General features: G+C 34.2%; 2 protein-coding genes across 3 annotated transcripts; both read left to right on the forward strand.

The window, feature by feature from the left end:
* Nucleotides 1-1,730: 1,730 nt before the first annotated feature.
* Nucleotides 1,731-9,099, forward strand: LOC121808053 (dol-P-Man:Man(7)GlcNAc(2)-PP-Dol alpha-1,6-mannosyltransferase-like). 2 transcript variants are annotated; one of them, XM_042208390.1, is made up of 21 exons: nucleotides 1,731-1,890; nucleotides 1,963-2,048; nucleotides 2,281-2,322; nucleotides 2,403-2,448; nucleotides 2,606-2,692; nucleotides 2,809-2,864; nucleotides 3,361-3,478; nucleotides 4,200-4,258; nucleotides 4,613-4,684; nucleotides 5,215-5,278; nucleotides 5,369-5,472; nucleotides 5,592-5,663; nucleotides 6,072-6,158; nucleotides 6,241-6,308; nucleotides 6,429-6,497; nucleotides 6,567-6,649; nucleotides 7,006-7,105; nucleotides 7,461-7,526; nucleotides 7,748-7,841; nucleotides 7,923-8,016; nucleotides 8,963-9,099. In XM_042208390.1, the coding sequence occupies exons 1-20, from the start codon at nucleotides 1,857-1,859 to the stop codon at nucleotides 7,998-8,000; spliced, it is 1,485 nt and encodes a 494-aa protein (XP_042064324.1). In that variant the 5' UTR covers nucleotides 1,731-1,856; the 3' UTR covers nucleotides 8,001-8,016; nucleotides 8,963-9,099. The 2 variants fall into 2 exon arrangements, with proteins under 2 accessions (XP_042064324.1, XP_042064323.1); XM_042208389.1 differs by lacking the exon at nucleotides 8,963-9,099 and having other exon boundaries at nucleotides 7,923-8,302.
* On the forward strand, nucleotides 8,617-11,371 carry LOC121808052 (pentatricopeptide repeat-containing protein At1g02150-like). The gene is made up of 2 exons (XM_042208388.1): nucleotides 8,617-9,181; nucleotides 9,920-11,371. The coding sequence occupies exons 1-2, from the start codon at nucleotides 8,765-8,767 to the stop codon at nucleotides 11,165-11,167; spliced, it is 1,665 nt and encodes a 554-aa protein (XP_042064322.1). The 5' UTR covers nucleotides 8,617-8,764; the 3' UTR covers nucleotides 11,168-11,371.
* Nucleotides 11,372-14,013: the final 2,642 nt, after the last annotated feature.

The following is a 14,013-nucleotide window of genomic DNA, read 5'->3' on the forward strand; positions in this document are numbered from 1 at the left end:
TAGAGACTCGCATCCTCAGAAGTCTGCTTGCCAGATTCTTTCTTATCCATTGTTACTAATCTAATCCCTGTCAAACCAACATCTTGAACTTGAAAAAACTAAAGATCAAGAAAAACTAAAAACTTGAAAACCTAAAATGTGTGGTGGTTAAAATTTATAGTTGGTAAACAATTCATTTGACATACAAAAGGTGAAGAGAGTTATTTACAACTAGCAGGAATTTTCAAGTAGCGCATAACTGCCAATGCTATCAAACTTTTGAGGATGAACAGTATCACACGCATTTACCACCCAGAATCTTAGGCAATGGCATTGAAAAAAATGTGCAAAAACAAACAAAATCTAACATTATCAGCAAATACACAAAACTTTCTATGAATTTGTTTTTGTAATAACTTAGGATCAGCAGAGCAAGTATTTTGTAGTAGTAGTGCCTGCAAATAGATTATGTCAGTATCTGTGACTGCTTGCTTAAAAATCCATTCATTTCGTAAAGGGAAAGTTTTTACACAAAAACAAAATGTATATCGTTCAATCACACAGAGACCAGAGTATCTGTAATCAACCTACAATTATTGTGCTTAACCTATGATGATTAATATAGTAAGTAACATTGAATATGAAAAGTAAATATGGTCAAGCAAGTTCAAGATTAATCAATCCATCAAAATAAATGTAGACTTGTTATTTGTATCCATCATTGAATTCAACGCTACCAACTGAAAAACTATTTCAAAACCCGAACACAGGCTAAAATTAGAGAGAATAAACAACGTGGCTCAAAAATTAATTCAAAGCCACAATTATTAGATACTAATAGAGCCGATTATCTTCCTCTTGTTTAATAGAAAAAGCAAAGATAAAATTGAGTGAAATCTGAAATTTCAAAGACGAGAAAACTATAACCCAATCTACGCTAACGCTCATTCGCAAATTATCCATCTTCCCAAACAGAACAACGGCAGTCACAACTCACAAGCCATAACCAACATTCTCGGAAAAAATCGCAATTCACATAACTAGTTCTTAATTCCTATTACTGTCATAACCAAAGTCGCAATTATTGGAAGATTTTAACCTGCTTAATTGTGCATGCCTTGTTTTGATGTTTCAGCGGATAAATAATGTCAGCTCGACTCACCAACTTTTTTTAATTCGAGCATGTCAAATAAAATGTGAAAAATTCAAATTTTTATAATTGGTAGAGTTATTTTATTTTCTACTTTCATTTATACAAAAACAATACTCCTAATTAATTCAATTGAAGAAAGAATAAAATAAAAATGAAAAATGTTCTTCTCTACATATTACTATTTCTTTTATTTTTCTACTCCTACCTAACTATTGCTCTCGTGGAAGAAAGCATGCAGGGCAACCACAACGTTGTGCTTAAATGTTTACCACACTTGAAAGAACTTTATGCAATCGTTAAGCTAAGACAAGATGGTGCTTTTGTACAAATCAATCAATGCCCATACCTTTTGCTCTGTTTGGCTATAGTATTTTTATTGGTTGTATTTTCTATTATATTTCAAAGCTTACAAATGTTAATAATCCATACAAATTATAGATTATGGAAATTAGGGTTGCATTATCGAATAACGAATGTCGGTTATACCTAATATCCACCGATGCAAGCATGGATATTGTGTTTGATGAGTCATATTGTCTGAATAGTGAATTTATTGGGAATTACAGATGAATTATGACAAATTTAGCCTTGTGGAGACTTAAATTACACTAGTCTTGCGATATTAGGGTGTAAATTGGGAATTCTGAAACTTTGGGGCAAAAATTGAAAATCGCGGCTCTATTTCTTCTTCATTTCTTCGTTCTGCACTCTACAGAACACTACAATGGCGCTAAGTTCCAATTCGATGCAAGTTTATGGTAAAATTCGATAACTTTTCAGCTGTACGTTTCATTTTAATCGATCAGCTTATCCAAACTGTTTGCAATAAGGTTACGATCTGTTGCTGGGGTTTATTGCTGCATTTTACGTGTTCATGGCGCCTTTCACTAAGGTTGAAGAAAGCTTCAATGTTCAGGTCTGAGTTATTCTCAAATCATTGCTTAATTGTCGTTTTTTTTGAAAGTTTGGTCTTTCTATTGGGAAGAATCTTACTCCATTATTTTTATGGGAGGGAGGGAGGGGGGGGGGGGGGGGGTTAAATACTGTTTTCCTAGATTTGCTTTTTTTTTAAAGCAAAAATAAAATAAAATTATGCGCCTTGATGAACAATGAGGAAACCGATTAATTGACTTGAGCTCTGATGCTAGGCAATGCACGACATTTTGTACCACCGTCATCATATAGAACAGGTAAAATTTATTTTTTTTATCGGTTAAGAATTTTTACATACAGCTGTGCTGCTTTTTCATTATATTGTGTTATATAACAGTATGATCATTTGGAATTTCCTGGAGTAGTCCCTCGTACATTTATTGGTAAGGATTCTTATGCTATTTTCTCCATTGCATTCAGTTAATTACAGCTTGTTGCTAATTTATATAGGATCACATCCTTGGATATGTGTGAAGCAATACAGGATCTTAGGATCCTCTAAATAGGTCAGATTTTTCCAACATTATTTCTTTCTTACAGGCTCCATTCTCGTATCAGCTCTAGCTTCTCCAGTTGCGCTAGCTGCTAGTTTATTGCAGTATCCGAAGCTATACAGTCTCTATGCAGGTAAGAATTTTACCTGTAAAACTTCTAAATTATATGTTTTGTTCTATTAGTTTTCAGTTCCTCTTCCAAGATACTTTGTTTAGCCATTTTAATTCCCCTTGCCTTGTTTTTTCCAGTTCGTTTGGCATTAGGCTTCATCATATTGTCTTCATTGCGGTTCTTCCGTATTCAGGTAGTTAAAAAGTACCTTACATTCACTCTTTTGCGTTTTTGCTTATTCTCATGTATAGAGGTCTGAGTAAATAATGCTTTTAGGACATGACATGCTTGCTTAGATACTTTAAATGTACTTTCCATCACTCTTTTACTTGCTTGCTTATTCTTCTGTAGAGACCTAAGTAAACCTTGCATTTAGGAGTTAGGACAGGACATGCTTGCTAATAGCCTAATACAACTATGAAGCCCTTCCCTAGTTAACTGATTACCAAAACAAGGTTTTTAACATCAAAACTGGTTATACTAAAAATAAATGCCTTAAAACTGATTATGTTTGTCTATTTCTGGTCGTGAAAAGCTCTATGCTCATTTTCTCTGAGAGAACTGCATCTGTTATTCTTTAACTTGTTATCCCTTCCTTCTGGAGCCTCCAAATCTTTGAAATCAAGTTTGGGCTGGAATTTTTGGTGTCTATATAATCAGCTATGCAAAATTATTGCATACTTGTGCAGATCAGGAAGAACTTTGGATCTCAAGTTGAAGCATTTTTTGTAATATTGACCGCAATTCAGTTTCACATGCTGTTCTATTGCACGCGCCCCCTTCCTAACATCTTGGCATTTGGCTTAGGTATTTCATCTGCATTTAATCTATTTTTTGATAAATCATTGTAATCATGTTTCTTACTGTTGCTAGTGTCCTATCCAATGTGCTATGTCTAAACTAACCAAAATTGAAATTTTATGTTGCTGGAGAGGGTCACACTTCACTGTATGATCTCTGTTCATAGCAGTGGAGTCGTTCATAGTATGAACTTCGTACTGAGATATTTTCAAAAATAGCTGAAATGGTTGAAGACTTGAAGGATGTGAAGATTGTGATATCTTCATTTGACTTCACTATCTATGTGATATTAATTTTTTTAAGACATTTTTGTCTTAAGTTTCTGACAATAACCGTGAAAGTTTTGGAAGATCTTGTTCCGAAAAGTAAGTTTTGTTTTCTAGACCTCACGGACAAACAAACTCTACAGGTTTATCATAAAATGCAAACTGCATTTGTCTTAGAAATACACATACAGGTTTATCATAATATGCTCGGTGCAATGACCAGTTAATGAAATGTATTTTTATATCCAAATTGGGACATCAGCTGTAAACACAAAATATTTTGAATTTCATTCTTTCTCCATGTTTTATGTTCTGGCCATAGCCACATGTAGGTATTCCCTTTATACTGTGTTCTTTCAAATAGTGCTTCGACATTGTTTTGTGGATTAGCATAGTGGTGTCGTGGTGGTTATAAATTTTTCACTCTGTGTGCTAATTTAGCCCCAATATGTTTTTTGCAGTTAACTTGGCATATGGGTATTGGTTTCAGAGAAGGTTTTATGCAGCATTAAATTCTTTGGTACGTTTTCCCAACTGTTAATGAAATTTTTGGAAGGATTGTCATGCTCTATGGATTTTTATTGACCATGGGTGTAGCTTCCAGTTTTCATTGATCTGTGAATTCCTTGCCTATCAATTCTTGTTTCTGGTTAAGCAATCACAAACTTTGTATTACAATCCTTTGATGGATTTCATTTATATTTATCTTTCATTAATACAGGAACCTGCCTCAATTCCAAATATATTAAGTGGTTAACTGATTTTTTTCAATCTTTAGGCAACGTTCTCTGAACCTACAATCATTTAATTCATGAGTCACAACTATACTTGTTTTGTAATATTCTTATTTATGAAGTCTGTTTTCCAAGGTCAGGTTTTTGCTACCATCGTCTTCAGATGTGACATCTTGTTGCTTGTTTCACCTCTGGGACTTGAGCTTTTGCTGGTATGTTGTATAGCCTGTTAAATTAAATTTAGATCTCCTGTTCTTTTGTCTATTTTATTTCTTCCGTTTCTTGTTCCCTATCTTTCTCTGTGTCCCCTCTGCCCTCTTAGCTGATACATATAGTATGTAGAGGCAGGCTCTAGAATTTTTTTAAACAATTCGTTGCATATTTAGCCATCAATATGAAAGATCTCCATATTTGATCAAGTGTATCTTTTGCCTAATTAAGTTACCACTTATATTATGTGATGATACTTTATTGTTATCATAGGAAATATAATGTACTTCATACTTCACTGATGCCGAGATTTTATCTTGGGGTTGTACTATATGCTTAGGGTTTCAGGCTTTGTTAGGAGTTTTTTTAGAGAGCATAGTGTGGGCATGTACACATAAAAATTGATGATTTCTAATCATGAGAAGAGTGTGATTCCTTAGTGCCTTTGCCTATTTGCATTTGATACCATGCTAGCCAGATGTTATTTTCTTCTTTCAACCTTCTAACTGTTGCTTGAATTGATAAAATACAGACTAGATCTATTTCGTTGCGGAAAGCTGTAATATCGTGCGTGATAGCTGCTAGCTTTTTCATAGGTTTGTTTACTGAACCCCAATTATCGCTACATATTTCGTGTCTTTACATATCTGATCTATTATATCTGCTTTTATAATATTGGGTTGCAGGTTTGACAGTGATGGTTGACTCAGTCATGTGGAGGAGGATGTTATGGCCTGAGCTGGAAGTATTTTGGTTTAATTCAGTGTTGAATCGAAGTTCTGAATGGGGTGTATCCTTTAATTAAAGACAATCAACCTTAATGTTTTTTTGACTTAGTTTTTCCATATCTTCCTTTAGACAGACACCCTTAATGTCTGTTTAACTTATTTTTTCCATAACTTTCTTTAGATTCATGCCTTCCACTGGTACTTCACATCAGCTCTTCCCCGCTCATTACTGGTGGCATATCCATTATCTGTGGTAAGCATAAGTTATTAAGTTATTTATTAAAATCTGATATTTGTGTCATGTCTCGCATGAGTTGTATAATTGTAAACTCTCTTTCTCATGGCATGCAAACTGCAATGTCTGCTTATGCACATTTTATCTTATTTTCTTGTTTTTGTGCTTGTATATGCTCTAGCTTGTACTACTATATATGCAATGGTATGTGCAGTTTTTTTGCTGAGTGTTTGCTATCTATAAAAGTATTAGTTGACTAAGACGAGTAATTTGATTTTGTCCAAATAATGAAATGAAAAAAAAGAAAAGAAAATGGAACTCAAGTACAATTAGAAAGAGGCTGCAGTCCTGCTTGGGCAAATTTTATAAATCCTATCTTACAAAAATAAATTTTTGCCTGATTTGATGTGGCTTATTTTGTTGCAGCTAGGTTTATTTCTTGACAGAAGGATTCGGATCTATGTTATTCCTGTTTTATCATTTGTTACACTTTACTCGAAGCTTCCGCACAAGGTAATGCCTCCATTGAATCAGCTGTATTTGACTTCATGTCAGCCTGTTTTACAATTTTAGTGATTTGAATTTCCTGCCGCAGGAACTCCGATTCATTATTAGTGCTCTTCCTATCTTCAATTTATCTGCTGCAATTGCTGCTAGCAGAATGTATGTAATTTGTTCCCATAAATCATACTAAGTATCTTCTAAAAGCAATTTTCAATTGTTTACAAGTTAATCCACTCAATTTTTTCTATTCTTCTTCATTTTTTTATTATATTTCTCCAGTTACAACAACCGGAAGAAGAGTTTATGGAAATATCTTAACATTGCCATGCTGGGGTTGTTCCTGATCAGGTTAAGCAAGTAACTCTATGTTCTATTGTTGAGAACTTCTCTCGTCTCTGCTGACTTCTTATTATGTAGTCTAGGGTGTACAATCTTGACATTTATGGCATCATACGAGAACTATCCTAGTGCTCATGCCTTGAATGCTTTACATAAGATGGGTAAGCTCTTTCTTTTCCCCTCTCTTGCACTCACCACCCAGCTTAAAGAGCTACATTTACCGTGATTCTTACAAGCTGCAATTGCATTCTTGCTACTCAAACTGTAACATCATTTATATCCAAAACAAGTGTTTTGAAATGTGATTAATTAGTAATGATCAGTTCTTAAATTACCGTTTGTTTTCTCATGAGATTTTACGTTCAAGTGTACTTTTGTGTGTTGGTGCCCTTTTATTACGCTTTCTTGCATGCATGTGCTGACGCTGTAGAGCAATATAACAGTAGCTTTAGACATAAAATACAAGTGTGCACTCTAAATTACAATAACTCATGAGGATCGGGCATTGTTTTAACAGGGTATTTGGAACACAATCCAAATGATTCCTGGGTGCACATCGATACGTTCTCAGCAATGAATGGAATCTCACGCTTTTGTGAAAATCATGAGCCGTGGCGGTACGATTGAAAATGTTCTCTCTGTTTTTCTTTTATCTAGTGAAACTGTTGAAATATACTGATACAACCCCCTATGTTATCCACGAACACCCACACATAAATTCATCTTTTTGCTTTTCTGATTTTAAATGTAAATGAATTTGCTAGCATTTTTTCCTTATCCCACACCCTTGTCTGCAAATGTTCACTTTACAAGACAGCTTGTCATCGTGATGTTCTATATTTTTGTTCATCTTTACATAAACAGTCTTATGGAGACTGTTCAATATAGAAATTTCTCCTTTTAACTCTTGTCACATTATATGGTTCAGTTCAGACTTCTCCCATTTCATCATACAACTGTTCATTGTTTCAGGTACTCTAAAGAAGAAGGGATTCCTATTCAAGAATTTCAGCAAAGAAATTTTACTTACCTTTTAAGGTGATTTTTTGGACGCTTTTTGTTTGTCAATATGGTTTAGCAGCAACATTTGGTGTAGATGAAGGATTTTTATTTAGCTTAGAGCTGCACACACAGTGTTTGTTACGGACTCTAATGTCCCACATCTGTTGTTAAGGGCAACCGATGTGGGGCATTAGAGTCAGTAACAGTCTTTTCTTTAATTTTCATAAAATAATCCTGAATGTTCGCTTTAATTGCAGTGAGCATGCTCAGATAAATGGTTACAAGTGTCTACTTAGCACGACAGGCTTTTCTGGGACTCGTCTTCATGTTGGATTTCCTCCCATATCGCTGGTGGGTGAAGAATATGTATCTCATTTTTTTTGGATAGACCTAGTATATAATGTGTACCTATGATTTGCCTACCTTCTTCAGGTTAAAAAACCGAAGGTTTATGTACATGGAAATACGTATAACGACGAAATAATTCACAGAAACTGGCCAGGATGCTGATTTACAGATCATAGAGGTAAATGCTCTGGTTGTTGTAAGAACCATAGACAAATTGAATGGGACTATCAGCTGTTGCTATGCCTTAAAGGACGAAAAATCTTCTCAATTTGAGGCACACTAAAGTCCTTAAATCTGTCTTGATATTGTTTAGAACTTCATAAATGTCTCAATATCTGTAATTTAGAGAGAATCCTGATTGCTTAGTGCTACACTTTTATGATATCTATTCCTCACAAGTTGTAGCATAATGTGCATGTTGATATTCAGCCATGTAATTTATTTTGTGGACTTTTTTCATATTACATTAATCTGTACTCGGTAGAGTTTCCTAGAAAGCTACTAAATTGGGTATCCAATTACCTGATTTTTCGGGTTTGGATACCCGATATTCATTTTGATAGCACTATGTCTAGTGATGGATCATAGTAGTATAACTTCTAAATAAGGGAGTATACTCTTTATACAAGTGATGTCTTGTAAAAAGTTATAAAAATATATTTGAATTAATTTTAGTGCATGGATCAAAATAAAAGGTAGAGGCTAAAATATAAAATAAAGTAAAATATGGTGGATTCGTAATAAAATAGAGTTTGGGGGCATATTTGGCGATAAAACCGAAACCCTTATCTCTTCAAAACAAAACAAAACAAAACAAAACAAAAGAGGAAGAAATAGCTCTGTAAAATCCCAAATCCTAACTGCCACTCTCTCACTGTTAGCTTAAACCCTAAACTCCGAAATCCTAACTTTCCACAGCAGAAAACATGCCACTCCAACCCACTATCCAAATTCTTCCCCCAAATTATCACCAGAAGAATTCTAATCATTTGCATATTTCGAGTTCGCTCTCATTGTCGTCTGGGCTTCAAAATTCGGCTTTTTTTCTCAAACAACCCAATTTATCTACCACCTTCAAAACCCACAATAATCCAGCGTTTATCACGTGCTCATCTGTACCGCAGCCTTACAGCAATGGAACTGTTGATTACGAGAAGAGACCGATGCTGAAATGGAATTCTATATGCAAGAAGATATCGTTGTTGGACAACTCTACTTTGGATGTGGGCGCTGCTTCTGTGTTGAATCAGGCCGAAAATGAGGGCAAGATGCTATCCAAATGGGAGCTCTCCAGAGTTGTGAAGGAGCTCAGGAAGTTCAGGCGCTTCAAATTGGCTCTTCAGGTAGTGTGTGCGTGCATTTGTTTTCACCTGAATCGGTTGATTATTAATATCCAATTTAGGGAAAAAATGTAATTCTTTTTTCTTGGTTGTTCATTATCTATATTGGAGTTTTTGCAGTATAAACCAGTAACTTTTCGAATTAGATATAACCTATATCGCTGTCGAAATCAATGGATTGTTGTATTCATGTCTGATTTTCAACTATTGGCGAGTGCTAAGCTAAAGCTTTGTTAATACGAATCTTTGGGAGCGTTTTAGTTGATGCTAATCTTGTTAGCTTTAAGGATAATAACCTTGATAATAAGATAGGGCAGCAAATTTGCTTAAAGATAAACATGTTTTTGTGATTTTTTGAGTTTTTTTAGTTGTTGTTGGTTTAGTTGTGAGTATTTTTAGGCTTTGGAACGACATATTTTAATCACGGTGTGCTCGTGTCTGTGTTATTCTGTTCCATGTTTTAAATTGGGGATAATTTGACTAGTTTACATAATATGAGGACTGAGTTCAAGTGATTAGTAGGCTTAATCAGAAATGAAAATGTAATCTGGGATGATATCATTTACTTCATTCCATTTTAAATTCTTCTTTACTCTTTTGTTGAGCCTGGAATTTTCATTCAGAATTTGTTCTGATGGCTACTCTTTGTAATTCGAAGGATTTAATGTAACTTATGGGCTTGTATAACTGTATCGAATTATTAATGCATCTTCTATTATAGTATGGTTGTGTGCATTGCAGGTTTATGAATGGATGAATAATAGAGCAGAAAGATTCAGAATATCCACAAGTGATACTGCTATTCAGCTAGATTTGATTGCTAAAGTGCATGGGATTTCAAGTGCTGAGCAATATTTTCAGAAGCTTCCAGATGGCTTGAAAGATAAGAGAATATACGGGTCCCTTTTGAATGCTTATGTCCGTGCTAGAATGAGAGGAGAAGCTGAATGTCTGATGGTTAAAATCAAGAATAGAGGATATGCTAGTCACCCACTTCCATATAATGTGATGATGACTCTCTATATGAGTCTTAAAGAATACGAAAAGATTGAGCCTTTGATATCTGAAATGAAGGAGAAGAGCATAGCATTAGATCTGTACACGTACAACATTTGGCTGTCATCCTGTGGATCTGTGGGATCACTAGAGAAAATGGAACAAGTTTTTGACCGTATGCAGTTGGACACCACCATCAAGCCCAATTGGACTACTTATAGCACAATGGCCACAATGTATATCAAGTTTAGGCAGCTTGAGAAGGCTGTAGACTCTTTGAGGAAGATTGAAAGTAGAATGACTGGTCGGGATCGTATGCCATATCATTATCTCATGAGTCTATATGGAAGCGCTGGTAAGAAAGAGGATGTTTATCTAGTCTGGAACAGCTACAAGGCTTCATTTGTCCATATTCCGAATGTGGGCTACCATACTATGGTCTCTGCTCTACTCAGAATGGACGACATTGCGGGTGCTGAGGAGTTGTACGATGAATGGCTCAAATTCAGATCAGTATATGACCCTAGAGTGGGAAATCTTATCTTGAGTGCATATGTCAGAAAAGGGCTTTTCCAGAAGGCAGAGGCCTTTTACAACCAGATAATTGAGACGGGAGAGAAGCTTAATTCAATGACTTGGGAGATCCTTTCAGAAATCCACATCCAAAATTTGAGGATTCCTGAGGCTTTATCTTGCTTTCAGAGTGCTGCTTCAACTGAAGGCTCGAAAAACTGGAGGCCAAAGCTAGCCAATGTCTCTGCCATTCTTGATTTTTCAGAGCAGAATGGCGACATTGCAATGAAGAACGCCTTAATAGAGGTGCTGAGACAAGTAGGCTCTCTTGAGGATAAAGACTTTATGTCAAGTTTACCGTCACTGTGTGATCCGTCAATTACAGACAGTGCTCCGGCAATCGAGGATAGAGCAGCAGATAGTCATGATGACGAAGATGCAGATTTTGTGCTTCTAAACCAACTCCAAGAGAGCTTGTGAGGATCCCCTCTCACATCTCTTTCAAAGTAGTTTTGCCATGCACAAGGGATGTATGGCCGCAATGATATCATGGTTTTGGTAAATTTTCTAAGTAGTAAATATTCGGATTTAAATATGTAACTGATACTGCTTCTTAGAGTATGAAGAGTGAATTTTGGATTCCCTCGCAGTATTTTTAAGTAATTGAATATGGTGAAAGTAAAATATGTCTTGCTCAATAGTACAATTCAAAGTTTTTGGTCTATATATTCAAAGGCAATAAATCTATTCTCATTTACCTGAGAGGAAGAGCTATTTCCTGTTCAAATAAAATGGATCTTGTATAAATGATAGCAACAACATCGAGGAAGAGATGACATAGGTGTAATGGTTGGATTTGATTGTTATTTGAAATTTAATTTAATTCTCGTTCAATTTTATTATTTTCAGCGAATATTCTTTTTTTTTCTTTTAATACACTTAAGAAACCCAAAAATATGAAATGCAAATCGACAAACGGAGTAACCAACATTCTTCATAAAAAGATTATGTTATGTATAATAGCAGTCTAGCAGGTAATATTGTCAAAATCAAGAATCGGTATATACACAGATAAAATCATAAAATGTGTATTTATACTTATGGAGGGAGAAATAAATAAGAGAACACATGGCCCAACTTGCATCAACTTAAATACAATGATATTAGTATAAATAATTGGAAAAATTGGACTCTCATAATTTAGGAGGCTTGACATTTTTGGTCCCAAAAAGTGCTTTTGGGGCTTTATGTATAACAATAGATGAGTGGAATCCTTATTAAATTTGTGGTTTTAATCCTACATATATTATTATTTTATTTTTCTTTGATTAAAAGCACATATAAACAGCTTGTCAACAATAAAAATGCATGGATTCACATAACTAACCCTCGGTAATTCTATAAATTCATGAAAATTGGAAATTGTTTAAAAACATTATTTATCTTTTGCAGTAAAAAAAGGTGAATGGTTTTTATTGCGTAGACAAAGGCACCCTTAATACTGGGGTGTGGGAGTGGGACACCCCACCCCATTTCCACCTCCTCAATCTACCAACATTTTAAAACACAAAATGAATCACAGATCAAGAAGTAGAAGTGGTGACTTAGTTTCTCTCTCGTCTCAATCCACCTTTCTAGTTGGCACATGCCCTTGCAAACATATATGTCTATACATATATATAATATAATACATACACTTCCATCATAGGTGCACCCCTTCTCCAGGGTCAAATAGGTAATCTAATGTTGATAATTGAATACACATGACATTTTTATTTTTCTTGATGTAATCTGTACTTTCGAATGAGATTTTTAGTATATTTTAAATTTTGAAAATTTTTCTTTATTTTTTTGCATAGAATATTGTTGCTGATAAATCTATCGTGGACTCAAATGTATCACACTTTTTTTACTATCTACGTCGGCTATGTCCATAAAAAATACTCCATCTGTTTCTCCATAGTAAGTCATTTTTCTATTTTGAGAAGTTCCCTCATAGTTGAGTCATTTCTCTATATAGTAATTTTTTTTCTTACTTTACTCTCTCTACTTTATTCACTTTATACTTTATTCTCTCTACTCTTTTTCCTCTCTTACTTTTTTATCTATTTATTTAACACATTCAACATCGCTTTCTTAAACTCCGTGCTGAAAAATTTTGCCTCAACTATAAAGAAATGGAGGGAGTAGAGTATTAGTTTTAACAGTAGAAGCTGTGAGTTATAATAATTAAATTAACAAAACAAGAGAGATAATAGAGAAAATGTCATTAAATTATTATTAATGTAAAATAATAGTTACATCATTAAAGAGAGAAATTTACCATAAATATATAAAGAATAATATTAGTGAAAAATTATGATGATTCTTGAATTTCAGATGACATTAGTTTATGCACAGATGGAACCAGTATAGGGACAAACCCCCGCTCCAGCAGGGGCTTGCCTGGTGCCGGCAGCTCATTCATACATAGGAGGAGTTGAAGAGGTTGGAGGGGAAGGGAGAGAGGGAACACAGCGGTGAAAGAAAGAGGAGACGGAAATGGGTGAGGAGAGACGGGCACAGAGGAGAGAGAAAATGGGACAGAAGAGGGGGTGCGTAGAGGAGAGAGAAAAAGTAGTTTCCTACTACACTATTTGTCAGTTGATTTAGTGTAAACTCACGAAAAAGGAAAAATTTTATTTTGAAAATTTTATTCATTCTTAAAAAGTTTCTTGTACTTTTATAAAATCCTTGAATTTTTGCATTTTATGTGAAAAAATGTCGTACTATTATCTTCTATTTATAATTCATTATTATTATATGCATACATTAATTACTTGTATTTACTTATGTTATTTTCTAATTATCTTATAATATCATAATCTCTGTATATTTTTATTCATATAAAAGGTATTGTTTTCTTTGTCTATAATTTAAAGTTACATTTTGACTCGGCATGAGTTTTAAAAAATTATTTGACTTTATAAAAGAAATGAGTGAAAAAGTTAGTAAAATTTGAGTCCTCTTTTATACTTTTTATATTAATTTTATAATAGAATATGACGGTAAAGATTTTGAAAAGTTTATTTATTTTTTGAAAAGAAAAAAGAGGGAAGATGGGATAACATGCAAATTAGATCTTGATCATATGGTTGAACAAAGAAAGTGGAATATACAGCAATAAGCATATAGTAATCCATGTGATTAATTTGATTTTTGAAGGAATGGGGCAATGTGAACGGTGGGTCCCACGATGATGCACTAATTCCAGTCACTTTCTTCACACTATTATTCATCCATTCATAGTTTGTTAAATTATTTTTATTTATTTATTTTCTTCTTCT

This window comes from Salvia splendens, chromosome 6 (genome assembly GCF_004379255.2).
Source record: "Salvia splendens isolate huo1 chromosome 6, SspV2, whole genome shotgun sequence".
NCBI lineage: Eukaryota > Viridiplantae > Streptophyta > Magnoliopsida > Lamiales > Lamiaceae > Salvia > Salvia splendens.

Coding starts and splice junctions, on each gene's coding strand:
- LOC121808053 (XM_042208390.1), top strand. CDS start 1,857: ATGGCGCTAAGTTCCAATTCGATGCAAGTTTATG. Junction 2,693..2,808: donor GCTATACAGTCTCTATGCAG/GTAAGAATTTTA, acceptor TGTTTTTTCCAG/TTCGTTTGGCATTAGGCTTC. Junction 7,106..7,460: donor GAAAATCATGAGCCGTGGCG/GTACGATTGAAA, acceptor TCATTGTTTCAG/GTACTCTAAAGAAGAAGGGA.
- LOC121808052 (XM_042208388.1), top strand. CDS start 8,765: ATGCCACTCCAACCCACTATCCAAATTCTTCCCCCAAATTATCACCAG. Junction 9,182..9,919: donor GCTTCAAATTGGCTCTTCAG/GTAGTGTGTGCG, acceptor TGTGCATTGCAG/GTTTATGAATGGATGAATAA.